A 26,961-nucleotide genomic window follows, 5' to 3' on the forward strand; every position below is an offset into this window, starting at 1 on the left:
AGTGTAAAGTATGAAATATATATTCCATGGGATTCACTGCCACTGTAAAAATTATTTCACTTACTACTCTATATAAATTCAATTTTTTGTAATTCATGATTAAGTATATGTACTTTGATATTCAGCTTGTAGAATTCCATCTTATTTCCCAGAATTACTTGTTTGTACTGCAATTTTTATTTATCAGAAGTTAAATATGATAAGCGAAGTAAAGTGGAACAAGTCTGGCTTGCAGTGCAAACTGTGGTTATCATTCTTCTCTCATGGCCAAGAAAAACTTATGTAATAAAATTAAGACAGTAAAAGAAGCAGTCGATATGTTGGAGGCCTAAAACTCCTTTTGAGTTTGAATCTGTTGTCCGCAATGAAGAAAGTATATGTGATTTCAAAGGTTCTCATAACTTCTTTTTAAATGTGTATGGGAAAACATATATCGAAGAAATAGCCTTCATTTATTTATTTATTTATCAGAATTCTTTTCTATATCTTCTTGTTCACTGTAATTGCAGTAGCAGAACTACAAATACCAGACCCATAAGCCCACTATGTTAGATAAAATTTGAAAAACTTTCAGTTATCAAGCTGAATTGCTCATGGTTTGTTTAAGAGCATAAGCATGATTATCTAACCTTAAAACAACAAGGCAAAGCTTCATGAGGAGAAAAAAGAAAAAAAAAAAGAAAAAAATGAAGAAGGAGAACAATGCTTATCTAGACTGGAACATAACATAAAGTGTTACAGGGAACACTTGGGAAACTTATAATTTCCTATGTGACAGCAGTTGTTCTCCCATACATTTTGTGATCTCAGAAGAGGTAATAATGCTATTTTTAAAATATCAGCAGTATGAGACAGACACTATTTACATAATGCAAAGTTTTATTTGCTTTTAAAAGCAATGACGCAGAGGCCTTATAAAAGTATTCTTATCTATAAATATCTGTTCTTTATATATCTCACAATACTGTTTTGGTAGGTAAGGAAGCAGGTAAGCAGGCAAGGGTTATAGTTGATTTCAGCAGACCAAATTGAATTATACAACAATGGAAACACAAATTTATAGCAATCAAGTCTAAAGAAGAAGGATTTGATTTGAAGAGTAGCATGAGAGCTTCTGCAACATCACATGCTAAGATTACTGACTTTTAACATGCTATTATGCATATTTTCCAGTGGACATAAATAGCACAGATAGTGAAGAATAGTCCACTTCAGAAAAATGAGCCAACACAGCTGATACTGAAGCTTTGTTTGGTAATCGTTGCTGAGATACAGTTTGTTTCAGCAAACACAGGAGATAACAGCAGGCTTGTTTGAAAGATTAGGGAGACTGAAAGAAGATCAGTAATACCAAAAATAAATGAACAAACAAATAAATAGGTTGGAGTTCGTAGTAGAAATTCAGACTCCTTTGTCTTTTTGCCACATGATACTGCCCGTGAATGTAATAATATTAACTGTTTCAGGCCCTGAGCTACGGCCAGAACTCACTTGCATAAATATAAGCAGAGTCCTCTCCAAGATGCCATAAAATAAACAAGTTTTCTAATCAAACAAAGAGAAGACTTGAGGGCCTGGAAGATAACCTAGTTTAACTTTAAAATTCACCTATCATCAAGACAGGTTTGACTCAGTTGCTTAGACATAGGTATGTTTCTACTATTTTAGATGCCCAGGAGTATGCTGCCTTAATTCCATTTCCAGGTGACTTGCAGGCACTGTGTTGTTCTCACCAACCCTGTGAGAAAAAGAGAAATCATTTTAGCTGTCTCATGTGGTGTGTGTTCGGGGAATTGAACTGAGTCTGGGAGGAGAGTCACTTCAGTCACTAGAGCCACGAGATTCAGATTCAGCTGACCAAAGATACCTACCTCTGATGAAGTGAGCTCAACAATTCTGTAGAGCCTTAGCTTACTTTTGTAGGAACATTAATTTAGACAAACTGAATGTGAAATGGAACAGAATGAGAAAGGAAAAGGAATAAAGAAATAGGAGATGAGTTTCTAAAAATGAATCTACTGTGCTTAAATCAGAGTTTGCTTGCAAGGCTGATAGCATACAGCCTAGTTTTCTGCTTCATTTTCTTTTACTTGGCTGCATTACTTTCCAGTCCAAAATTATTTTTGTTTATTATTACCATCCTTAGCTACCTAATTGTGCTACTAATGAGTACAAATAATCCAGGCATCAGGCTCTTACAGATCCAGTTTAGTGTACAAATAATGGTTTGTTGCATAACTGCTGACTATGGGAGAAAGTAGTTGACGTTATGGAAAATACATGCTGGAATATTAGTTACTGGGAAAAACACTCAATTCTGTAATCTTTTAATCTACTAAAATGTATTGTCATTTTTGTTCCATCAGACTGTTCATGATGAGACATTTTGAGCTCAGTTTTTAAATGTGTACTAACATTTGGAACTAAAGTCTCAAACTTTTAAGTGCACTTTAGCATGTGAAAGATATAGCTGGTTACTGGGTTTGAAGCGCTCATGTATGGAGTTTGAACACTTAACATTAAGCATCTACATTTCCAAATCAAGTCCCTTGTGCCAGAAAGCCTTGAAAATGCTACTCTGGTCAACCTATTGCAGCATCAGTTGAAATGCAATGTAAGTTTGAATGCAATGTAGAGCTTCCAGTTGCTGCTTCAGAAAGTGTTGTGCTGAATCTGGAACACTTTGCATAATTTAATTAATTATGCCACTAAAAATGATTTTCTCTCAATTTAAAGCAAACAGCTTTTGTGAGGGTGAACTGCAGCACCCAGGGATATCAGGTGTCCAGACTTTTAATCCTATTACAAAGACTTGACAACTACTGATGAAAACTGGAAAAAACATATGCCTCCAGCAGGGCAACAAGTGAAAAGGAAGAAGGAAACACATTTTTTATGCTCTTCCATAACACTGTATGCCTTAAGACTAAATAAAATACAAATAGTGACAGAACATGTAGCTAGCACTTAGCACTTAGTTGTGCAGACAGTGAGTAGTGTCCATGGAATTAAACTTATTTTGCTTTGACATTAATGAAAATTACTGTTTCCTCTGAGAGGAAAATTGTTATGTTTAACTAATGTAAGAAAAACAGAGCAAATGGCCAGGACTACTTGTTTCTGTCTGTCCACTTAAAAGTGTTCAGGAGTGCAACAGCATATAGTTTGAAAGTGGTTCCTAATATTATGGTTTGGATTCTGTCTAAGACTCATTATAAACAGATCTTCACAGACAATACCAAACCACAAGTATTAAGCAATCTGTCGTTGACTAGATACTAGCATTGATGCTTTGCTATCTGAAGCTTGTATTCTCTATCCTAATTTATTATTGGCTTTGATATCGTTCTGAAGTAGCAGACAATATGGTATGGAAGCAGAAAGGAGTACTAATTTTACAAAGCTCAGATTTCTGAGCCACATAATCAGTACCATAACTGGCAATCTTTGACTAACCTGGCAACTTCCAGTGACCTCACTGGGAGAGTTTACAGTGGAATTGACACCATCTCCATACTGAGCATCAGTGTATAATAGGAAATTAACTGTACTGCAGATAATCTGTGTAGTAAATAGGGAAAATACAATGGGAGTTCACCAGCTCTATGACATTGAATGTCTTCTGTGCCTATCATGTTAACAAATGCTCATATATTCACTAATATGTTGTATATAATATATATATATATGTAGTCTCTCTATATATATTCTGTATATAAATGGCACATATGTATGTCAGCATCTTTGTATGGGAAAGTTGAGAAAAAAAAATGTTTAAAGGATTTGTAAAATGCTGTCCTGGTTAAGAATGCAATAACTTTAAGTGTAAATTCAAGAATTTTGCCCCAGGTGTAAAATGTATTTTACCAACTGCGCGTACTTTTCTACTTGTTTTTAAGAACAGAAATGTCCAAATAATAGTTTTCAGTGGATGATGATTGTAGAGTTTGTAGCTACAAAAGCAAAACATTTTGGCCTAGATTCATCTTACTTAAGCCACATAAGTCTAATCCATCTGTAAAAGCTTTCTCTGCATTTTCTGCAAAGATGTAGGCAAGCCCAGAGGGCATTCTTTCCATTTGTCTCTTGTGGTCTTTCCCTCTCCATTTTGTGTAGGCATGTGTGCATGTCGGCATTACCTGGTCACCAGGCAGTACTGATTTCATCTGAATCACATGGTAGTCGCACTTGTATTAAACTAACCAACCAACACACAGGACTTATGCTGGCTTCACATTAGCCACAGCAAGACAGCAATGAGCATGAAATGGGAGTGGCATGGACAAGCAGGATGTATTCTGATGCAACATCCACCAGAAGGAAGGTTCCTGAACTTTTCCTTAATGGGTGCAAAAACTTAGATTGGACTTCTTTCTGCCCAGTATTTGACATTATGTAGTCAGACTTTTGGTGGCTCTTTTGTAATGAAGCCCTAAACATCATAAAAGTACTTAATCATTTTATGCACGCAAAGATGGGTTGATTGGGCCTTTGCCGCTACCTGTCTTCTTCTGTTAAATGCATACTGGTATCAACACCTACCTTTTGTCTTAAATTAATTGAGATGAACTCACTTTTTGTGTTTAACTCTTATTTCTATGGTCAGAATTTTTACTGAATGAACATTAGATTAAATGGAATGTGTATGTCGCAGCGACAATACACACAAAAAAAAACATGAGAAATTTGAAGATTATTTTTTTTCCTGCTGCCATTAAGCTCTTTCATTTATGTATGTATTCAGTGGTTCTCAGAATATGAGAAAATATGCTCACTTACCAAAGGTGGCAAGACTCCAGACAGATTAATCAGAGTGGCTACATACACTGCATAAAGGTGATGACAATTTTTGTAAAATAATAAAAATATCTAACATAATTGATTCTTTTCACTGTTTCATGAAATTGCTTTGTTTGATTTTGGAAGAGTTTGGACTGAATTTTCATTACCTACTTTTGAACAATTTACACTGGGATTGAGACAGTATTGAGCTAATGAGTTAGGATTTATATTGAGCCTCAACTGTCTTCATGAAGTAACAAGGGAAAGAAAATCACAGCAATAATGGAGTGTTTTTTTCATTATAAACTGAGTTGTACAGCTCTTACAATCAGGTTTTTAATAGATGTAGAGAAATTAAATTGGAATTCTACCAACTTCTGTGCTTTTGTCATCCCATAAAAAATGATTTAAAAAAAAGTCACGGCTAATGTGCTAATCCCTTTTCTACCAAAGTGAGGACAAGTTGGTGTTAGTTTTGTTCTTTTTTCAGGCCCTGTTTATCAGGTAGTAAGACGTATGCAGGAAAACATTTAGAAATATGCACTTCATGACTTATCAAGACTTATCAAGATCAGTTCTCATGAAAGTAGTAGCAAGTTTCAGTAAGGAAGATGGCATTGCACGCTATAGGAAAAAGGGATAGATCATTTATTCTCGATGTGTATTAACGCTGCTGAGAATGCATGCAATTAGGGATATTAATATATTGAAACATTGTTTACTGATTGTATATGAAATACCTACAATCTCATACTATGATTATATGGATTACTTTGAATGTGTAGACATGCTCAATCTCAACATTACACTTATGCGCACACAATGAAGAATATGTTTTCAGAACAAATCTAAAAATTAATATTTTTAAGTAAGTGGATTTTCCTTTAATTGTATTCTTGCATTTAATCCCATGGGTATTTTTTTAACAGGGAATCTGCAATAATAAAAAAGAATATTTCACAAATGTAGGAACTCATCTCAACTCTAATTTTTCCACATTCTGTTCCTCTAGAAAAAAACTTCAGGAATCATTAAACAATTCCATATATTTTAATTAATCATATGAAACAGAAATTGAATATTCAACACTAAAGTGTACACCAGGCATGTATGAACATATTCAGTAACTGAATTTTTTAATTAATTTCTACAGTGTTTGTTCATTCATGAATACAAAAGAAATATTAATGTAGTTTGAATTTGTATTGACATAATAGGCAAAATTTGTTGTTTTAGACTTAATGAACACATATAAAACAAATTTTGCAAAAAGTTTTTTTTTTTTCCCCACTTAATATCAGTGGCAAAATTATGTATAGAAATATTAACACATCAAACACAAACTTCACTTGAAGGAGCAAAAGTCTAATACATTTAGGTTTATTCTCTGGCTGGACTTGAAAATTTATCCTTACAACTTTTTCAGCTGGTGGAAAAACAAACCTCAAAAAAGTCCATCCCCCACCCCACATATTCAAAAAATAAAATAAAAACTATTCCTTGCAAGAAAAGTTAAATTACTGGCCTCCCATTAACATTCAAAAATCTAAAATTTGGGGTCCTCCTTCATCCAAATAATTTATATTCATTCCCCACAGGCAGCAGTGATGGTTCTTGGGATAAAGAAAAACTTCAGTCTCCCCCCACCCAAGGATCACAGGCCTCTATTAACCACCCCAACTTGCCTGGACAGCATAATGTTCCAGTTAGCCATCCTCTCAACCCTCTACAACAGAACCACCTTCTGCCAAATGGTACGGGTTGATGTCTTTCAGCGCTAATACCAGCAGTTTTCCAATTCTTGTCTTTATTTTCTGTTTACATAAATAGGCTATCAAAAATCAAAGATGTGGGGAATGTTAGAATACCTCCTTCAGAGTTACCACCAGGAGAAATGGAGATGAGAAAGAGCAAATATGTATGCAATACTTTGATAAGCTGTGTATAAATTGCGTAGTAATGCATTGCTAAGGCACCTTGCAGAATATATCAGAAAACCTAATGAGCTGCTGTTGTTTATCAATGATACTGTCCAACATTACATTGATATGAACAAATTAAGAGGCATAGTAGCCTCTCCTTGTGTCTAAAAGCCCTCTGTTGCTTGTGATTTACACCAGTATAACCCAGAGAAGAACTGACACATTTCTGCTTTGTCCTGAAATGTGAACCATCCAATAGTCTTGTCCATATGAGAAAAAAGTTTAAAATGCAAAAATAAATAAACCAATTTATTTCTTTTCTTCTTTTTCCTCCAGGATTGGAGCTTCCATTTATGATGATGCCCCACCCACTAATTCCTGTGAGCCTACCTCCAGCTTCTGTCACAATGGCAATGAGCCAGATGAATCACCTTAGTACCATTGCCAACATGGCAGCAGCAGCACAAGTGCAGAGTCCTCCATCCAGAGTTGAGACATCTGTTATTAAGGTAATGATATTAAAATAGAGGTAAAAATGATTCACATTCACGTCTTTTACAAAGATGGGTAGCTGGTAGAATTTTTACGGTAAGTCATGAAGTCAGTATGTATAAGAAAAACAATTTTTGTAACTCTGAGAAGTAGGCTGCTCATGTCCAGTTTTACCTACTTGGTTGTCCCCTCTCATAATCAAACAGTGCTCAAGTTGAGACTGCTTTCATACAGGATACAGCACTTTGTGATTTCTTGTGTTCAACAGTCTGTAATCAAATAGCACGTTCCTCAACATGTCAAGTAAAAGAATTCTTCATTCTTAAATTGGAACAGATCAAGACTGTCTATTCTTTCAAATTGTAGTTCTAAGCATTTCAACAGATACTCCAAGCACCTGCGGAAGGCTGAAAGGCTTGATACTTTGCCTCTAAATTGCCTAATGCTGTAACACAATGCAACAAAGTTGTGCAGAGCAGACCCAATAATCTCCAGACCAGAACAGTAGTAGTATTGTAGAGAAATTTCAGCCTGAAACTTCCAACCCCTGTTAAGTTTTATTGCCTCCTAGAGCAGCAGCCTCCAGCCCAGAGTAATTTGGTTGGGAAGCTATTTAGCAGACTTTTTTTTCCTCGTTGTAACTGAGAATGATCTGTATTCATTATACAAACATTTCTCCCTTACCACTACATATATATAAATGTTTTAAAATGTACACAAACTTGTGTACAAACTTCCATATGTTAGAAGTGGACACTGTGGCAAGATTATTTGATACTTTATGACTATGAAATATACCCTTTACTGCAATTTCTTTGACAAGAATTGAGTAAATATAAAATCTTTAGACATTCAAATTAAGAATTACAAAGGTTTTGAAGTTCCAGATGATTTAATCAGAGTGAAAAAAAATGTCTGCTTATTGAGACATTCAACATGCTTGTGCCGTTCTGTCAAAAGTGTTGAGACTAGTCTAGAAAAATATGATTTGTTGACCTAATTTAGCTATCTGAACTTTCAAATGTAAGATCTCCCCTGGAGGCCTACAATGGCACCACTGTCATATCTTTGATGGTACAGAGTGTACAGATGTTGCTTTTAGAAGAATTGTTTGTTGAGGTGCTATGTCAGTTCTCCCCCTAATATCTATCTTACTCTTAAGGTGGATATTTGTATGCTCTGCTGAAAGTTCACTGTTTGATTGTATGGTTGTTTCTGTGTCTTTGTTCTTCTGTTTTCACTTGAGCTATCTTTTGTAAGTGCAAGTTGGCTGATGGTACTAAGCTGGGAGGAATGACTGGTACACCTGAAGGTTGTGCTGCCATTCAGTGAAACCTGAACAGACTGGAGAGCTTAGCAGAGAGGAACCAGATGAGGTTTAACAGAAGCAAGTGTAGAGTCTTCATTTAGATAGGAATAAGTGCATGCACCAGTACAGGTTGGGGTATGACTTGCTGGAGAGGAGCTCTGCAGAGAGGGACCTGGGGGTCCTGGTGGACAACAGGTTGGTCATGAGCCATCACTTTGCCCAGGTGTTCAAAAAGGCCAGTGGCACGCTGGGGTGAATAAAAAAGGGTGTGGTCAGCCGGTCTATGGAGGTGATCCCCTCTCCTTTGCCCTGGTCAGGCCTCACCTGGAGTACTGTATCCAGTTCTGGGCTCCCTGGTATAAAAAAGACAGAGATCTCCTGGAAAGAGTCCAGCAGAGGGCCACAAAGATGGTGAAGGCCTTGGAGCTTCTCCCCTATTAAGAAAGACCAAGCAACCTTGGTCTGTTCAGCTTTGAGAGAAGATGGCTGTGAGGGGGACTGATCAATGCCTATAAGTATCTAAGGTGTGGGATGCAAAGGGACAAGGCCAGACTCTTCAGTTGCACATGATAATAGGACAAGGGGAAAAGGCTTCAAAATGAAGGAAGTTCCACACAAATGTGAATAAGAACTTCTTCACAGTAACGGTGACAGAGCACTGGAACAGGCTTCCCAGAGAAGTTGTGGAGCCTGCTTCTCTGGAGATGTTCAAAACCTGCCTGGACACCTACCTATGCAACTGTGCCTAGGGAGCCTGCTTTGGTAGGGAGCTGGGACTAGATGACCTCTGGAGGTCCCTTCCAGCCCTTACAATTCCTTGATTCTGTGAATTGTTACACACTATTAAAGTCGTTCTTTGGAACATAAGTGGTGCTGTATTTCATTCTAAATTTATTTTCTTAAAGGGAACAGTGTGTCACAGAGTTGTCTAGATCAATCTATGTCCATGACAGGGGGGCAGTAGACCTGTGGGTTCCCTAGTCCTGCAAAAAATGGGAAGGGAAAAGGGGTAGGGAGATGGGAGCTGGGATCAAGGAAACAAGCAGAGCAGTGACAATGATCTAAGGAAGAAAACTTATTCTACTAACTATGATATCAGAATGCAAGATAACACAATATAATAAAATCTAATTGAAATTGAGGCTAATAAATCAAGTAAAATAAGAGAGAGAGTTTTCTGAAGTCTGAGAAGCCTACTTTGAAATTGGAATTGAAGGTGCAAACCCACACTCGCTGCCAAGCAGCGAGAGAGAGAGCAAGCATCACTTCTGTGATGTATTTCCCTCTCTGACCGTGAGGTCCTCTGGGACATGTAGTTCTTCTCTGTGCTCCACATGATGTTATGATGTGGAACACCAATAGAAGAATTACACAACCATGACACAGTGACCATTGGTATTAGAGAGGTATTTTAAAAATGAAGATTGGGGTGGAGTATATGCAGAACCACATTTGAAAAGTATGAATTATTAAGAAAACAAAAGTTTGTTTTCACTGTTTACTAATATTTCCATTTTTTTTCATCATCTGCAAGTATTTTATTTCCTATGTAAGAGATCAAAATTTGATTTTTCACTAGTATTTTTAATTTTCTGCTTAAAAAATTTGTCAAGCATGTGCATTTGTAGTACAGTGTAGCTCCTGGGTTATATAAAAAAGGTTTACTTTTGGGGAAGCAGGTCATGGGCCTGCTGTGTTATCAGATCTGACCCCATTGTGGCAATGTCTCTGGGAACTGGAGGAACTTAACTGAGACCTACTCCTGTTTCGTCAGACCTACGGCTGTTTAATAGGTTCAGAAGTATTGGACTCTGAAAGAGAGACTATCATCCTGTAATTATGTGTATTATTTTAACCACAAACAGCACTGTACCATTTTTTTTTCCTTATCCCAGAGTTCCTTAAAGTCATCAGAGTTCATTCTTGTAGCTCATCTAGTTAACCTAGGTGAAGATTTTGAAAGTAACTAACAATTTTGATTTTGAAACATTTTAGCGTTTTGTAACTGGAAAATCATCTTTTTTTTTTTTTTTTCTTCTTTCAAAAAATGTGGATTATTTAGGCATATGTTTATATTAAAAATTGATGCTACTTATATCTTCTTTGTCTGCTCATGTAATTTGAAAATTCAACCATATTTTATTTATTCTAGTAAAATCTTCATCATAGAAGCCAACTTTTTTGCAGCTCCTGGCATAACATCTTGTGCGTTATTTAGCAAACCAAGTTTCATGTTCCCACCTGATTTTTACATAACCATAAATTAGAAAGTTGTGTATTTATGACAAAGTGTTCTTAAATGGCCAAGTTAATATTTGTTCTATTTTTTAAGTGTATGCTTGCTATGGAATATTTTTCAAAGTTTGTACATCTAATTTCACTATTTCAGTCACTATCAAAGTATCACTATATCTTCTTCAGTCACAACCTGTAACATATTTGTCCTCAATACATTTATACTAAATGTAGATACATAAATGAGTGATTATCTACCGTCCAGAACTCACATGTAAAATGTGTAAAATCTTATAATCATAAATTTATAAATAAATCATATAAATGCATATAATCATTTTAGTAATATTATGAGTGCTTAAGATCTGATATATGTTCCTACTCTTCAGCACCTTTGTGAAACACCATTTGCCCACATATGCCCACTCTGCTTTTGCCTAGGAGGGATGAATATGATCATGTGGACAGAGACAACAGCCAAATAACTGTGATCTTATTTTTTAATATCAAACAGGATTAAAAGAGAAACCTGATCAACTTGAAAGTATGAGGTCAACAGTTGGGGAATTTTTTTCCCATAAACATGGATATAATGTCATTGGTAATTTACCTACCCCTCACTAGGAACAGTCAGAGGTGATAAGCTTAGTGTCTGTTAAGTTTTACACACTGAGTGAGTAGATGAGAATCAAACTCTGGTCAGCATACTTTCTGAACCTTGCACTGGCAATGAATAATAACTTATACTGCAAGTAAAATAAATATTGTAGAGAATAGTTGTAAGTGAGAAGGATAAAGCTGTTTTTTCTTTATTTTTATAAGAATGAGTAAATAGTGAATTTGCTCTCTTTCATGAAAGTGTTTGTTATTAGAGGCATATCATCATTTCTTCTGTTGCTAATTTTTTAGACTTTTTGTTTTTGTTTTCATTATCTTCTGGATTAATCTTTTAACCCTTATTTTACTTAAATATTTTTCTTAAGTGATGATTTTTCCACGAACTGTTTTTAAAAGACTGTGAATCATGATATTAGAGTTCATCATTATAACCTAAAATGTCATTGTATATAGATCACTCTGAAAGTAATGCCTCCGATTTTTTTTCCATGGAAAATACAACAGATTCAGAGAACATAATAACACTTATAGATAGTGTGCCCTGGTGGCAATAACACTTATAGATAGTGTGCCCTGGTGGCGCAAGTGGTAGGAATGCCGCGTTGCAACGCCGGAGGGCCCGGGCTCGAATCCCCCCTGTGGTGCAAATGGTAGAAGTGCCGCTCTGCTACACAGGGGCTCAAATGTCAGGCGTTGGACTCGATGATCTCTAAGGTCCCTTCTAACCCGCACGAGACTGTGATACTGTGATAGGCCAGATTTTCAGCTACTTTTGTTTTGAACACAGTCACCACCGTTAGCTGTGCTTTTTCACCATTGATGAACAAGAACATACGCTCTACACAGGTACAATCTGCACCAATGGAAGTGACACACCATCACTGTCATCACTGCTGAAACGCACCTCACTGTGCTCACATCCACTATTTGGTCTCCATACATTTGATGAGGTTCAGTGAATGTCAATGGGTGCCATATTTTCTGCATAAGGGAATTAGGTGATGCATGTTTGTTTCATCTGTACTTCTATGTCAGATACCATTTTTGTCAGTGTCCCTCTGTTGTGATCTGTCACATGACAACAGAATGTAATGGAATGTTGGTGAGGAAGGTCAACCTCTACTGCTGTGCTCCTAGCATCTACCTCTGACATTGTGGGCCAACATCATTAAATAAGAGGGAATTATTTTTGGAACATCCCTTGTAGATTCAAAGCTACGGTATAAGATGTATACAAGTCTAAACTATGAAAGTTAGGTTCCCTAATATAAATTTCTACTCTGCAAAGTAATAATCCAAAATCACTTTATCTAGTTAAGTAACTGAGAAAAAAGTTAAGTCTTTGTGTCTCTAGCTTATAAATCTGCCAGTTCACTGGATGGGAGAACTAACTCTTCAAACAATGCCACAATAGATGGTTTGCAGGCCTTTCCTTCCAATTCACTGAGTTCAAAGTTAGTGTTATTATCTTTAAATTCATAAAACTTTGAATATCTTTCTATTACTGGGTTATATTCATTTCTTCATAATAAAAAATTGGAATATAGCTAAGATTATGTTTTAGCCAAACGTTTTTATTCTGTGATGTTCAGAAGAAGAGAGACAAAGACAAAATTAGAAATGAAGCCTTAAATAGCAACACTTTGGATTTGGAGTTAGCATTGATAAAATCTCCAAAATTATATTTTGGAAGAGTATTGTAGTCTTTCAAACATGAGGCAAACACTAGATGTCTTTTTTGAATGGAATGTTTAGGTATATAAGTTGGATGTATGAGCAGATTCTGACAGCAGTCATTAGCAATCTGACAGCTGTGACCTGGGGATGCTTGAGACGTGAGGTGGCTTCTATAACTTGCCCATGGTTTCAAAGGTTTTGCTTGTTAGCAATTTCACTGCATCAGTTTTTTCAGCCAGCAGAAAGATATATAAAAATATAAAGGTCTCATGCAAAAATCATCTCATGAAAAAATGCCTCATATTAACAGCAACTTGAGATAATTCTATTTTGTAATAGTTAAAACAGAGCAGCAGAATCAGAAGTTGCATTTTAGTTGTGTAACTTATGGAAGAAAGTAAGAATATAGTGAGAAATGAAAAAGTAACTGAAGCTGAAAAAGGAACCATCAGTACAGCAGCTCTCCACTGAATTCTAAATAAATGAAAATAACTTTTTCACTGTATACCACAGCACTGGTTACTCTACATTTGTTTATGAGGTTGTATCTTTTCATCCAAAACCAGACATTGACTATTGAAATATTTAATCAAGATAGCACCTGACAGATTTGTTTTAAAATATCTCTTCAGGCTATGAAGATGATCAGAGGACTGATGCACCTCTCATGTGCAGACAGGTTGAGGGAGTTGGGCTCATCCAGCCTGGAGAAGAGACAACATTGAGGAGACCTCATTGCAGGCTTCTAGCACTTGCGAGGAGATTATAAACATGAGAGGGACTTGCTTTTATGTGGTCTGATAAGTGACAGGACGAGGGGGAATGCCTTTAAACTAAAAGAGAAGAAAGAGAGAAGATCTAGGTTAGATGCTAGGAAAAAAATTATATTCAGAGGACAGTGAGGCACTGGCACAGTCTGTCCAGAGAATACGTGCATGCCCCATTCCTGGAGATGCTCAAGACCAGATTGTATGGGGCTCTGGGCAGTTTGTTCTGGTGGATGACAATACTGCCCATGGCAAAGGGGCTAGAACTAGATGATCTTCAAGGTTCCTTCCAATATAACCCATTCTATGAAATTTGATTTCATATTAAAAAAATAAAAAAATAAAAAAAATAAAAAAGTCGAAGTGAGTGCTTCACCAGTAGTAGTAACGTAAACATAGTAAATACTGTAGAATAAATCTTTTATTTTTTATTAGCTCCTAAAGCATCAAGCTTAAGATAAACAAATATAAGAACCACAATTCAACTTAAAATGTTTATTATAAAATGCTACTATTTCAGTTTACTATTTCATTTGCAGTCTTCACGACCACAGAGAACAGCATACTTTAACACTGTGCTTATGAACTTCTGCTTTACAGAGAGAAACTCCAGACTAGTCAGGATCATTTATTATTTTGAGTTAATATAAATCTGTATATGAAAACATCTATGCACATTTTGTTCATTTAGTGTAAAAAAATCTTAGGTCAAAGTGTAGATGAACTCATTTATTATGGCTTAATCAGCTTTATATTGGAGAACAGTGTCTCATTTTAATTATTCTATTTGTGTAATCAAAATTATGTATTTGAGTTTTAAATACCGATTGCTTTATTTTGAACTTAGCAAATGGTTTCTGGCAGGTTCTGACTGGGAATAATGTCTTTTTTTTTTTTTTTTAATATATAAAATGAAATTATTTTACTTAAAGACATATATTTCTTGCACACAATTTGAAGATAAAAAGATCCATATGCTCATATGAATAGGTAGCTACAGATAGCAAACGATATAGTGAAGGTAGTCTTTTTTTTTTTTTTTTTTTGTTTTGCAATTTGCATGTGTGTAACAGGGAACCATGTATGCGATGGAAGATTAATGTGATGCAAAATGGCCATGAGGTACAATGAATGGGATTCATTTTGCTGTCTTCTCTGGCACAACTTATTGGGCTTGTTTTAGATTGCTACTTTAGAGGGAGGTGAATTGTACCTTGGAGGTGTAAATGTATGAGTAAAAAATGAACCCAGGGTGACTAGCTCAGAAGTAGACATTTGTACTGTAGACAACTGCATTTAGTCAGATGAATCTCATTCTTGGTGTTTGGCTGGATGTACAGTTTGAATTGAATATGAAGAATGAATTCTTACTGCTGCTTCCTAAACTTGAATGGTTGCTTTACAGATAAGAGTAGATATTAAAAAAAAAAAAAAAAAAAAAAAAAAAAAAAAAATGAAAAAAAAAAAAAAAAAGAGAGAGAGAGAGAGAAGAAAAAGAAGGAAAATTCTGTCCAAGTTGCCAGTGCAAAAGGGATACATAATTCAGCTTGAAGAGGCTTTTTGTGTTATACTATGTTTGCATATGAATGTTGAATGCCTTAGAAGAATACTTTGAATTTTTAATCCAAAACAAGCATTTTCCAAAGAAAATATAATTTGCAAATTCAGAAAAAATATATGCTCAAAAATGAAGAAGGTACATCCACATAATAAATAAATAAATAGTTAATAATGTCCTGGTCCTGAGAAACTTAGTGGCTGTCTGGATCATTATATTTATGGTTAGTTTCAAAGGATTTGTTTGAAGTACTGTTAAACTATTTCTTTGAAGTCTTCTATTTTTACTTCTTGACATTTAACTTTTACTAATGTTCCCTATCATCACAAAGCAAACATAAAATCCTTTTTTCAATTAATTTCTTTCCACATTTTGTGTTGTCTCTTTTCAGTATTATGATGGGAATAATAATCAGAAATGAGGTAAAATCAGTGGAAAATTGTGGATTAAAAGGCAAAATGGAAATCAGATTATTATAAATTAGTCCAAGAAACAACAGAATTCAAGATGTTCAAAAATAGAAAATACTGGAGCCAATTATGTTATTTTCAGTAAATAAATCCAGTATTTTAAAAATTCATAAAATTAATGACAACAGAAAATATTTAAAGTCATAATTTTTGACTGAGTTTAGAAGTGTATTAAGAAACAGATGAGAAACAGCATTTGCATGAGTGGGACATGAGCAAGATCTTTTACAAGATGATGATGTTATTCAAGTAACGACATGGAAAATAAACATTTATAGCATTCAGTATGTTAACATCAATTGTACTAGTGACTGTGGAAGACAGGAAACACTTATCCCATCTCATTTTCAAATTTTTGCAATAAACTCTGATTTTTAGTCTTAAACTCAGAAAAAGATTAAACTATAAAAGCAAAATATCCCCTATAAAGAAAATAGAAAATATTGTCAAGGAGTTCAATTTTTTAATTAATACAGTGTCAGATAAGTATGTCATTTCACAAGAAAGCTTGTGAATGCTTCTCATTTGAGTTCAAATGAGGTCTGAAGAAGTCTTTGCTTTGGTCATTTTGAAGGAGATTTTTATAATCGTATTAAAAAAAACCAAACAAACAAAAAAACACACCACTGGAATCCAGATGCCTTCAGAGAAAGTTCAAAATGTTATCATCTCTTCTAATAATGAAGGCATTCTGTTTTTGTTTTGTTGTTGTTGTTTGTTGTTTGTTTGCTTGGTTTCTTTTCAATATTTTTAAAAGTTGAAAATTAACCATGTATGAAATAATTTTTGTCATGTATCCGTCCTCCAGTAAGAAGTCAATGAAACTATAGAAAAGTATGACATTGCAACTAAGCAGTTTTGGCTCCTGCACTTTAATGGCTTAAAAGATAAACATCCTTAAGGAGTTTATTTATCACTGAGGAGCATCAAGATAGCTTAATAGTTTTAATAGTGGTGTTCATGTTCAGGTACTCATAGTTGCATATCTACTACTCAGTCCATGACAAAAATGAAAGGAATCAGGCTCAAGAGATGAGCTGTACAGAAAAGCTAACACAGGAGAAAGCTGAGACTGGAAATACCTTTAGGTAGCTTTAGAAGAGGAATATGCAGAAGATTAAGACTGTGCATGCAAAAGTGGTTGGTTATTGGAAGTTTGTAGATTCAAATTTTGTCAGAATGATTCTGGAATGGGAATGGCAAAGAATAAAAATATGTTTGAGGGATGACTGAGATGATGAGATCCTTGAATATACACTTCCTTTTCCATCTTAAGAGCAGACTGATTAACCCTGCAGTTTCCTGAAATGTATAATCTTGGGTAGTGTTATAGGCACCAACAACTTAATATCATCAAGTTTATCTGATGGTAGGTATTGAGAAAGATTTCTGGTAGTGATGCACTGTTCAAAAAATGAAAATCTGAATAAAAGGACATATATTATATTGGGAAGAAAGTATGGCTCTCTGAATGCCATTACTGATATATTCAGATAAATCTTAATCAAAGATAATTTAGAAGGAATTTATAGTATTGTCTTGGCATCTTGTAGTATGGGCTCATGTTATATGGTCTTTGCATCTATGTGAAGAGTTTTTCCAAAAATGTAGAGGAATGTTGTTAAGTACATCAAGACATCCTTATTTTACATGAAGAAACTGAGATAATATTAAGTTGTGGGTAATGTGGTATTTTTGGAAAACATGAGTGCCTTCTAATTCTAGAGTTGACTGTTAAGATCTGTTAAAATCTCTGTTCTTCATAAGTAAAAAAAAGCCCAGTGCTGCAAGAACAATTCTGCTAATTATAAAGTGAATTAATATTGAGGGTCTGTGACTTGTAGCGTCAGTGGAGTAAGAGTACGGGAAAGGACACTGCAGTCCTTACAGTGAAGCTTCATATATGCTGGGATAATTTTTGGAAGTGTTAAACATCAGATTCTTAAATACACAGAATTCATTATTTGTATCAGATTGTAAAGAACACTGAACTAAAGAACTCTCCAGATTTGTTCCTTAGGAGTGTGTAACGTGTTTGCTTAGTATGGCTTCCAGTTCTGATGCCTAATTGAAAGACCTGTCTATTTGGATAAACTGGGTCACCGTTAAATTGAAAAAAAAAAAAAAAAAAAAGAGGAAAAAAATGTGGCTAGTTGGGGTTATGTTTTGCAAGTCATAAATAATTCTGCATATCTTGTTTTCTGGTAAATACTGGCAATTGTGTTTAGGTAGCTGTTCAGCCCATCAGTCAGTGTGTGCAAGCATAATGCTTTTGGCATTTTGCTGCCACTCCTGAAGATGACAGATTTGTTGTAGATCATGTGAGCCTGACATGGACATCTCAGAATCCTTTGATGTTTGAAACAGAACTCAGTGTCTGCACATGTGCGTTTGAACTGATCCATGATATTTGGTTTTGGATGAGGCTACACTGACTTTATCGTCTGTATCTCATTTGACTGAGAAACCCTTTCATTCAAAGGATAGGTGTCTCTGAAGTTTCATATCTATTTAACATGTCTAAACTACATTTCAGTATCAAAATGCAGATGTGTCTATTTCAAGCTAAACAGATTTTACCAAAAATACATAAAATAAATATATATGTTTTTTTGTTTGTTTGTTTTTGTACTTACAGGTTTTGATTGCTGGTAGTCAAGTAACATAATCCTGCTATAAGGATTCTAACATAGTAAATTCTTTTAACACAGACTTAACTGACATTGTGCAGAATTTATAAAAAAGTTCTGATCACCTGAGTTATCTAGTGAACACAGTTTCGCACATTTTCTTTCCTGAGGAACTGTAAAATGAAGCCACTGTAAATGTGAAGTTAATATTTTACCACAGATGGAGTCTTTATCTTATACACAAAAGGTGTAGTAAGGGAGAATGCTTATATTGGTATTTCAAAGCCATTAGTTTATCACTCTGACTTTTTAGAGTTACAGAGTATTTCCATATCTTAGTAGCAGAATTTCCATTTCTTACTGCAGCTAGTTTAGATAAAGATGAAAAATTGGTATAGACTGTATTATTGATTGTGGAATTATGAAGCAAGGATATAAAAATGAGTTAAGTTAGTCAATTAATACATTCTGCATAGTTTAATCCCCCCCTCTTCCCCCCCCCTCCTCCCCCTTTTTTTTTCATGGAGTTAAAGGGCCTTTTACAAATGAATTGATAAAGCCAGTGTATTTAGTTTTCTCATAGAGTTTGTCTGCTATGTCATATTATATGTGAATAAAACTCATTATCTGTTTTGTTTGCACAATAATTATATTTTGTTGTCCTGTAAATTCCTTTTACTCTCGCCATCTCATAATGTGTGCTGTAAAAGCACACATAAATAAATAGGATAAACAAATTAAGCTGTTTAAATAAATTAATTTACTCTGCAGCTCTGTATTCAAATCTTACATGCTCACTGGATTTCATTTTAATGAAACCCTTCTAAGAACAATGCACTGTAAGCCAAACAGTGAAATTATATGTTAATTTAATGATTAAATATACTGTGTTCCAATTTATACCAAATCTGTACGTTGTGCATACTTAAATCCTCCTAAATCTGAAGAAATGAATCTTCTACATTTGGAAAGCATCTGTGTTATAATCCTCCTCTTGAATACCCAGTTCATGGATATATAAACACAATCAAAGTAAAAATAAGCCTAGAGCTATGATGCAGTTAAACTATTCTCATCAATGTTTTTAACTTAAAAACCGAAGATTATTCACTATTTAAACATTTTGAAGCGCTTTTCTGAAAGGTCTTCTCCAACTTCATTAATAGGCCCATTGAGTCCCTTTGCAAATTTAACAGACATTTATTGTAAAGCTTACCTGGAACAAATCTATTGATTACTGTAAATAGTTGTGCTGCTAAGCATCGTAGGAATGCATTCAACAGAATTAACATTCATCTTACTGCTGTGCATGAAGAATAATTACTGTTGCAAAATCAATGTACACTGTGAGGAGCATGATTCTCTTTTCAGAAAAACTCTTTCAAGATATTTGTAACTGGAAGATTTAGTACATGTTATTGAACATACAAAGTGCATTATTTTGTTACTGAATGATTTTAGTGAGTTGTATGTATACTCTTTCTGCATTTGTGTCATTGGAAGTCAGAATTGTTACTTTTCTGGAAATTGTTATTTTTCTGGAAAGGACTGTTCTGTGCTATTATTCATTATTTCATTCAGAATTCTGAGTAAATATTGGGTAAATCGCTCAGGTGCATTTTGACAGTTTTCACATAGCAAAAAGTGCAGTCCGAGCCATCAATGTCTGCATGCTGTGACTTTCAAAATCAAAGTGCACTGTAGCTCCTCCCAGCTGTCATGACACGTTTTCCTCTGGACAGAAGTATGCTGGTGGGCATTTTTCCATATTTTAAAGAACTGATAAGGACAAAGGTGTAAAACATTAATTCTCAAAGTATGATTCCTTCCTGATTTGTGTTCCATCATTTGGAAGACACTCAGACTCTGGTCCAGTTTTCTTTATGATCTAGAGCAGTTCTTTAAAATCACTTTTCTCAAAAACACCTTTGATACTAAGTTAGGGAATAAAATTAATCATGGGTTAAAACAGCAGTGACTGGCCTTTATTTATTTAGTAAAGTATAATTTATTTCACATCCTCTAACGCTAATGTTTGTAAGCTAGTAAACAAAACATATATTTCTAATTCAGCAGCACACTGATTTAAGTTACTAAAAGAAAACCCAAAAGCAAAGCAAAACCTGTATCTTTATAAGTAGTCCAGAAGGCAATTTAAAATCCTGACAGGATGAGCAGCTCTCACATAGCATACTAACATGAGTTTTCAGTCCTAAAACTGCAAAGTTCCCTTTGAGAATATGATGCAAATTCTGGACACCTTGATGGAAGAAAAAGATAGGTTTTGATTTAGGAAGGGTATACAGTTTAGGGAAATGATCCTTGGAAGCCAAGTTTTAACATGCCTTTTTTAAAACTTATTTTTCATGGGGTATAGGAACGTGTTCCAGACAGCCCTTCTCCTGCTCCTTCTCTTGAAGAGGGCCGAAGACCTGGCAGCCATCCATCCTCTCATCGAAGCAGCAGTGTGTCCAGCTCTCCTGCACGGACTGAGAGCTCTTCAGACAGAATCCGTAGGTCACATTATTCTCCTTGTTACCACTTTAAATTTGATTAGGTGCAGCTGTTTTTTCTAATCAAAATGCCCTCATCTTAAGTAGATCTCACAGGTATCGTGTTTAGAAGTTCAGCTGCAATGACTGTTTCCCAACTTCGAGTTCCCCAGTTAGCTGTACTGTAATACCTGTAATACCAGGTACTGATATAAACTGCCATCATGTCATATTAAACATAAAGATAAAATATATGAATTACAGCCAGGAACTAATTTGCTAGATTAGTTTTTACAACTGAACATATGAATCTTTATTTAAAGTTTTATTTAATTTGGCTAGTCTAGTTAGATTTCTGAATTGAATCTGGCTTCATAAGCAGCATTTTACATCACAGAATTACTTGGGGGAAAAAAAGAAAAGAAGTGTAAATCAGTTAAAAATATGTATACTTTTTAAATTCTTGAAATGTAGAAACTTGTAATGGTGAGAATTGATGCAAAGAGTGTTATTACCTCACAGTTCACGTGGAGTGGGGTGAAATGAAACCATGATGTCACAGAGCAATACCATTTTTATTAATGCCCTGTGTAGGGGACATAAATTATGTGACAGAAACAGTGGGCTCTATACTATTCCAGGTTAATATCTGTGGATTCAAATACCTATTATTTTCAGATATTAAATTTATATTTAACTTATCCGTTTCCTTTGTTACTGTTTCACTACAGATTTTTATGCTTTTAAGGCATCTTTCCACAGTTGAATTTTTTAGCAGGTAGAACTGAAGAATTTAGCATATAAAATGAGGGCTACGAAATAGCTATGAAGTACGTAGACATATTGATTAGATGCAAACATGAGTTTTCTAGACTGTTTCCATTCAAACTCTGCAGATTCAGGAAACTAGTTCTTCACTGACTTTCAGATGAAGGATCTGTCATTACTTTGTGATGAAAAATGAGTTACCAAAAAAATAAATGAGGCCTGACCATGACAAGCTGAGAATTCTGTTTTCTTATCACTTGGATAATTGAGAGTGTAGATTAGACTAGTATCCCATATACTTTGATCTGTTTCCTGATTTTTTTTATGAATTCATAAGTAAAATACTCAAATAAAAAAATAAATAAATATTTGAGTTATATACAGAAAGATTGCTGTTGTTTTTGCTAAGGAATTACATTTTTTTTTTTAAGAAGTGGACTTCTCCTTTAATTTTGTCTACTTACGTACCAGCAGACAAGAGTGGAATCTCAGCCTGTTGTCTCGCCCAGTAATGATCATAACAAAGTTCCTTAAATACTGGATCACTTCAGTAACTTACTGAAAGAAACAATCCTTTTCCTTCCTATCTGATTTGTTGTCATCACAGCTGATTTTTAAGTACGTCTGCTTTTGTGGTACCAGCAAGAATGACTACTACAGAAATATGAGCTACCTATGAAAAAAAGGTTGCATTGAAAATGGACCAAGACCGTTGCAAATGCAATTTTTAGGGATAATTTAGGGATATTTCATGCCTTCTAGTAGTTTCTGGGTTTGTGGGATTCTTAGAGCAGTTCTTGTAGATTTCTAGCTGTCTGATTTGCAAATCTGATGAACAATACATTTCTGAAAAACAGTGAATTCTTACCTTGAATACCACAGTGCTTAATTTAGATAACACACAAAATAACTTTTCTAGAGCTAACTACACCTCATGCAATAAATGTCTCCCTTAGAACCTTCTGTTCTTTTCCATATTGTTTTGATTGGAATTTCAATTTTTGTTAAATAAACAAGAAAATATACAACTGAGTCAAGCCAATTTAAAAAAGGTATAAGAAGAAATTGGTTCACTCTCTATATGCCTATTGCACAAATTAAGTAACCTTAAGATTACTAGATTTTTTTGTGTAATTAAGAGGAAGAGTAGGTAAAATAATTAGAAATAAATATTCTTAATGTAATGATCGATTTTATTTCTGTGTATGCTTTTGTCTAGCAGCTGTCCATCAGAATGGGCTATCTATGAACCAAATGCTGATGGGTTTGTCTCCTAATGTCCTTCCTGGGCCTAAAGAAGGTGATCTGGCTGGTCATGACATGGGACACGAGTCAAAAAGAATACACATTGAGAAAGGTAATATAAATATTAGGACTTTACTATTTCACTGTAATTTTTTTAATAATTATTATTATTTTTATTTTCATTTTTTTCAGTAGCTCAGTAAAAATTGTGATTTATTTTATACTGTGCTTATTGTTGGTGTTTTGGAAATTTAGTTATAACAGAATGATAGCTTTTTGGATTCTTCTGTTTTGTGGTCCTTGACATTAATGATCAATATTTATATGAGGTGGGAATTTCACAGATATTACAAAGAGGGATGAGTGAAAAACAGTTTTATAGTACTGCTGTGTTTCTGGCCCTTGTACAAGACTGTTTAGGTATTAAGTTTCTGTCTCCATCCAGTTGACTTTAATGACCTACTTCCCAAAGGAACTGAGCACCGTGAAAATTAGTCCATGTGTGCAAAAAGAAAAAAGGCTAATACCAAGTCATTAAATTAGGGAATTGCATAAAATGAGGCTGGTACACATTATATAATGGGATTTAAATTTAATTGAGTATATGACCAAAGTGTTTGATCTAGGTGAATAGTCCACATGCACTTATACTGATTATGACACCATTTAATCTCTATTGATATTCAAAGTTATGTTCCTGTACAGGGTTGTTACAGGATATTTTGGAGGACTGGTTGAATTTAAAAGGTATATTTCATGTATTAAGTTTACTAAATAGATACACATTTTAAATATTATTAATGGACATGAAACATTTTGTTGGAGGGGATGTGAGAAATAAGAAAAATCAGTTGAAGAGGTATTTGGGGGCTTATCAGAAAAAAATAAACCAAATACTTAATTGAGAACAGTGAGAGAGGAAATTAAAAGTATAACAGTCACATACTGAAACAGCTAGAGAAATTCTCTTCAGTGAGAGATTTCAAAATATGTCATTTTGTGTTGTATTTTCATTTTAAGAGCTATTAGGTGATGCTTTCTCTGCTTTGTGCTTGAACAATAAAATAAGAAAAAAAAATAATATCTGGACACTTCTATTCTGGACAGGTGGCATATTTAATAGGATTACCCCCAAAAATTAATGGAAACATTTCTTTTATATTAACCATTTATTTTGGTTCATTGAACACACAACATGTTTGTGTGTCACTATGCCCTCACTCAGCCCCTACAAATTGTATCCCTGCTGTGAAATATGGTGTGATCAAATAGATTTGTTTTGCATTTCCATAAATGATTTTTTTCAGCCTTTGAAGTTACTCATTTAAGTATAATCAGGCTGGTAAATCTGGCAGAAAGACATGCATAGTTAGAATTGCTACTGTTTTTTACGTCGTTCATTTCTTTAAAAAAGGTTTTGTATAAACAAGGCAGTAATATTCCAAATATCCAGGTCACATTTTTTGCAAGATGTGTTCTCAGCAAAAGTCTTGAGAATGATGAAAAAATAGTTGTGGGTTTTTTTTTCCTTCTTTAGTACAAATCTTCTATTTTCTTGTTGTGTTTTTGTTTTTGTTATTATTTGTTCATTTTTATTTGTTTTGGTGGTGTTTTGTTTTGTTTTTTATTGTTGTTTCCCTTCTGTTCCAGCATATCAAAGTAATAATAAGTATTTATGGGCTATCTAGATTGATAGGGTAAATTAAAATTTGATTTTTTTGTCATGACTATATTTATCATGTTTCTGTTACCAATCCTGTAACTTTAATACTGGTCTAATCTGTATTAAAATAGTGATTTAGCTTATAGATATTTCTGGAGATAGTAATGATCTAATTTTGTCACTGTGAGCTTGCAATCCGATTTCAAAACCGTTGCTTAACAGTACAAATCAGTTAGAATGCATTCGTGTTAAAAAATACTAACAAGCATTAATAGGAAGTAGTACTCTCAGAGTTGAAGACATCACCCTCATTACCTGGATCAAAAGGAAAAATAAATCAGAGGAAAAGAGATATTCTGAATAGGTATTATGAGCATTTAAACATTACTTCATTGTCTTCTAAATGTTTGTTGGCACGAATCTATCAGCTGCAACTACAAAATGTTCTTTAATTGATCCTGTGAGAGCCTGTGAAATCCTGCTTGGTATAAGGGCACTGCCTATGCTCTTCTTGTACCTCCTTCCAATTAATAATAATAATAATAATAGTAATAAAAATTGTTAAAATATCTGAAGTGTTGAGAGCTTAAGGAAAAATTATTTAATGTTTATAGAGAAGTCAAAAAGAAGTGAAAAGAAATTATAAGGGAGACAGCTGATCAGTACAGGAGAATTTAAATGTTTTATTGTAAGACAGATAGGCTAATCATCTTTCTCACCCGTAGTAGTGTAAAAGAGAGAGTGCTATAAAGTTTTTAAAGATTACATATTTGTTGCAGAAAATTAGGAATAACTTCTGTTTTCAAAGACCATGTGTAAATGGTGGGTGTTGGGGATGTCTTCCACTTACTGATTCCAAATGCACAACTTGCCTATTTCTTATCTTCATGGTGGAACAAAACTTGGCATAAACATATGAACTTCCACTCGCTTTCTGAGTTCCAGGAGGAGAAAAGTTAGATTTGCTGAGTTGTGTTGTATTGCATCCAGATTCCCAGTCTGAAAAATGGAGGATGTGCAGGAGATGTTGCAGAGCACTTCTGCCTCAGAATTCATATGGAATTCAAGGTGTTACTGCCTGTGTACTGTAGATTTACAGTACTCTTTTTTTTTTTTTTTCCCTTATTAAAGGATAGCTGATTTTTTAAATCCACTATAAGAATGTCATAGAATGTATGCACTGTTAGTTCAAGTACTTGACAGCCATCATCAAAACCAAGTATTTAATTTTGTAACCTATGATTTATTATAGATTATAAAATAATTAGAGCTAAAAAAGACTTGTGAAGCAGAAGGATGCATTCAGACTTAAAATTAAGAGACTGGATCTTTTCAGGTTCAGTAAAGTATCTATGAACATAATAGTTTGCTCTGGATAGTCCCTAAATTTCTGCTGAGGTATATTGTATTACTTAGTTCTTAGGTGGATTTTTGTTACTAAGATTGAAAGTGCAGAACTCCTGCTCAGGTCGTATCTCAGGTTGTGCAGATCTCCCCATATGAAATTGTGAAAATAATAGCTTTCTAGTGTCTGAAATCTAACCCATTTAGTGATTTTGTTTAATAAATCTCAAAAAAGCATAAAAAGGAGAAAGTACCAGCAAACCTAAGCTTAAGATGACTTAAATCTTACATTTTTCTTGCTCATTGGTCTGAAGTCTTTCAACAAAAGAGTTCAAAATAATCAGTGGCTTGGAAGTTAGCTTCTCATCCCTTCCCTCTTTAAGGTTGGAAGCGTAGATTCTTATTCCTTGTGGACAAAAAAGAGAACTGAAGTTGTGACGTGTGTCCTGAACAAATCTGTAATCACTGTGAGTTGTGTGAAAGAAGTATATTTTAACATCATCCCTTTTCTCTTCCAACCCACACTCTGGTCTTAGTGCATCTGCAAGGTGGAATTTATAGCTTGGTCCATTTCACAGAGTTCCTCTCTTCGCTATGTTCAGATAGCTGCACTGTATTTCATATTGGCTTAGGCAAACTACAATTTCACTTGTTAACTTTAATAGATACCTGGTATCTATTGAAGTACCTGGCTTGGATTCTGTTAATGGATGCTGGTGGCGGTGACTGCTTAACACCGCCCCCACCCCCCCCAACAGATAATTGCAATTCCTACCTTATGCAGTAAGTCGGAATGTAAGCTCCTTCCTCACTTCAGCCCAGGATACCATTCTGGGGGACAAACACCTAAAAGTTACTTGATTTAACACCAAATTTAGATGCCTAAGTGTTTTATTGAATCTGGCCTTAGGGCATCAGATTAGAATTTTCTGTCTGCATCAATTTATATTTTTTTAGACTGACACCAACAGCAAATGAAGCCTGAATGT

At 34.6% G+C, this 26,961-nt stretch overlaps 1 protein-coding gene across 7 annotated transcripts in view; it reads left to right on the forward strand.

The window, feature by feature from the left end:
• Positions 1 to 26,961, forward strand: part of DACH1 (dachshund family transcription factor 1) — a 351,137-nt gene that overhangs the window by 226,622 nt on the left and 97,554 nt on the right. For 3 of the 7 annotated variants that reach the window (XM_015851658.2, XM_015851656.2, XM_032442065.1), the window contains exons 4-7: positions 6,381 to 6,536; positions 7,041 to 7,213; positions 20,838 to 20,973; positions 22,940 to 23,077. In XM_015851658.2, the coding sequence (XP_015707144.1) occupies positions 6,381 to 6,536; positions 7,041 to 7,213; positions 20,838 to 20,973; positions 22,940 to 23,077 (603 nt within the window). The remainder of the gene's footprint in view (positions 1 to 6,380; positions 6,537 to 7,040; positions 7,214 to 20,837; positions 20,974 to 22,939; positions 23,078 to 26,961) is intronic. The other 4 variants (XM_015851661.2, XM_015851660.2, XM_015851657.2 and 1 more) reach the window with 3 other exon arrangements.

This window comes from Coturnix japonica, chromosome 1 (genome assembly GCF_001577835.2).
Source record: "Coturnix japonica isolate 7356 chromosome 1, Coturnix japonica 2.1, whole genome shotgun sequence".
Taxonomy (NCBI): Eukaryota; Metazoa; Chordata; class Aves; order Galliformes; family Phasianidae; genus Coturnix; species Coturnix japonica.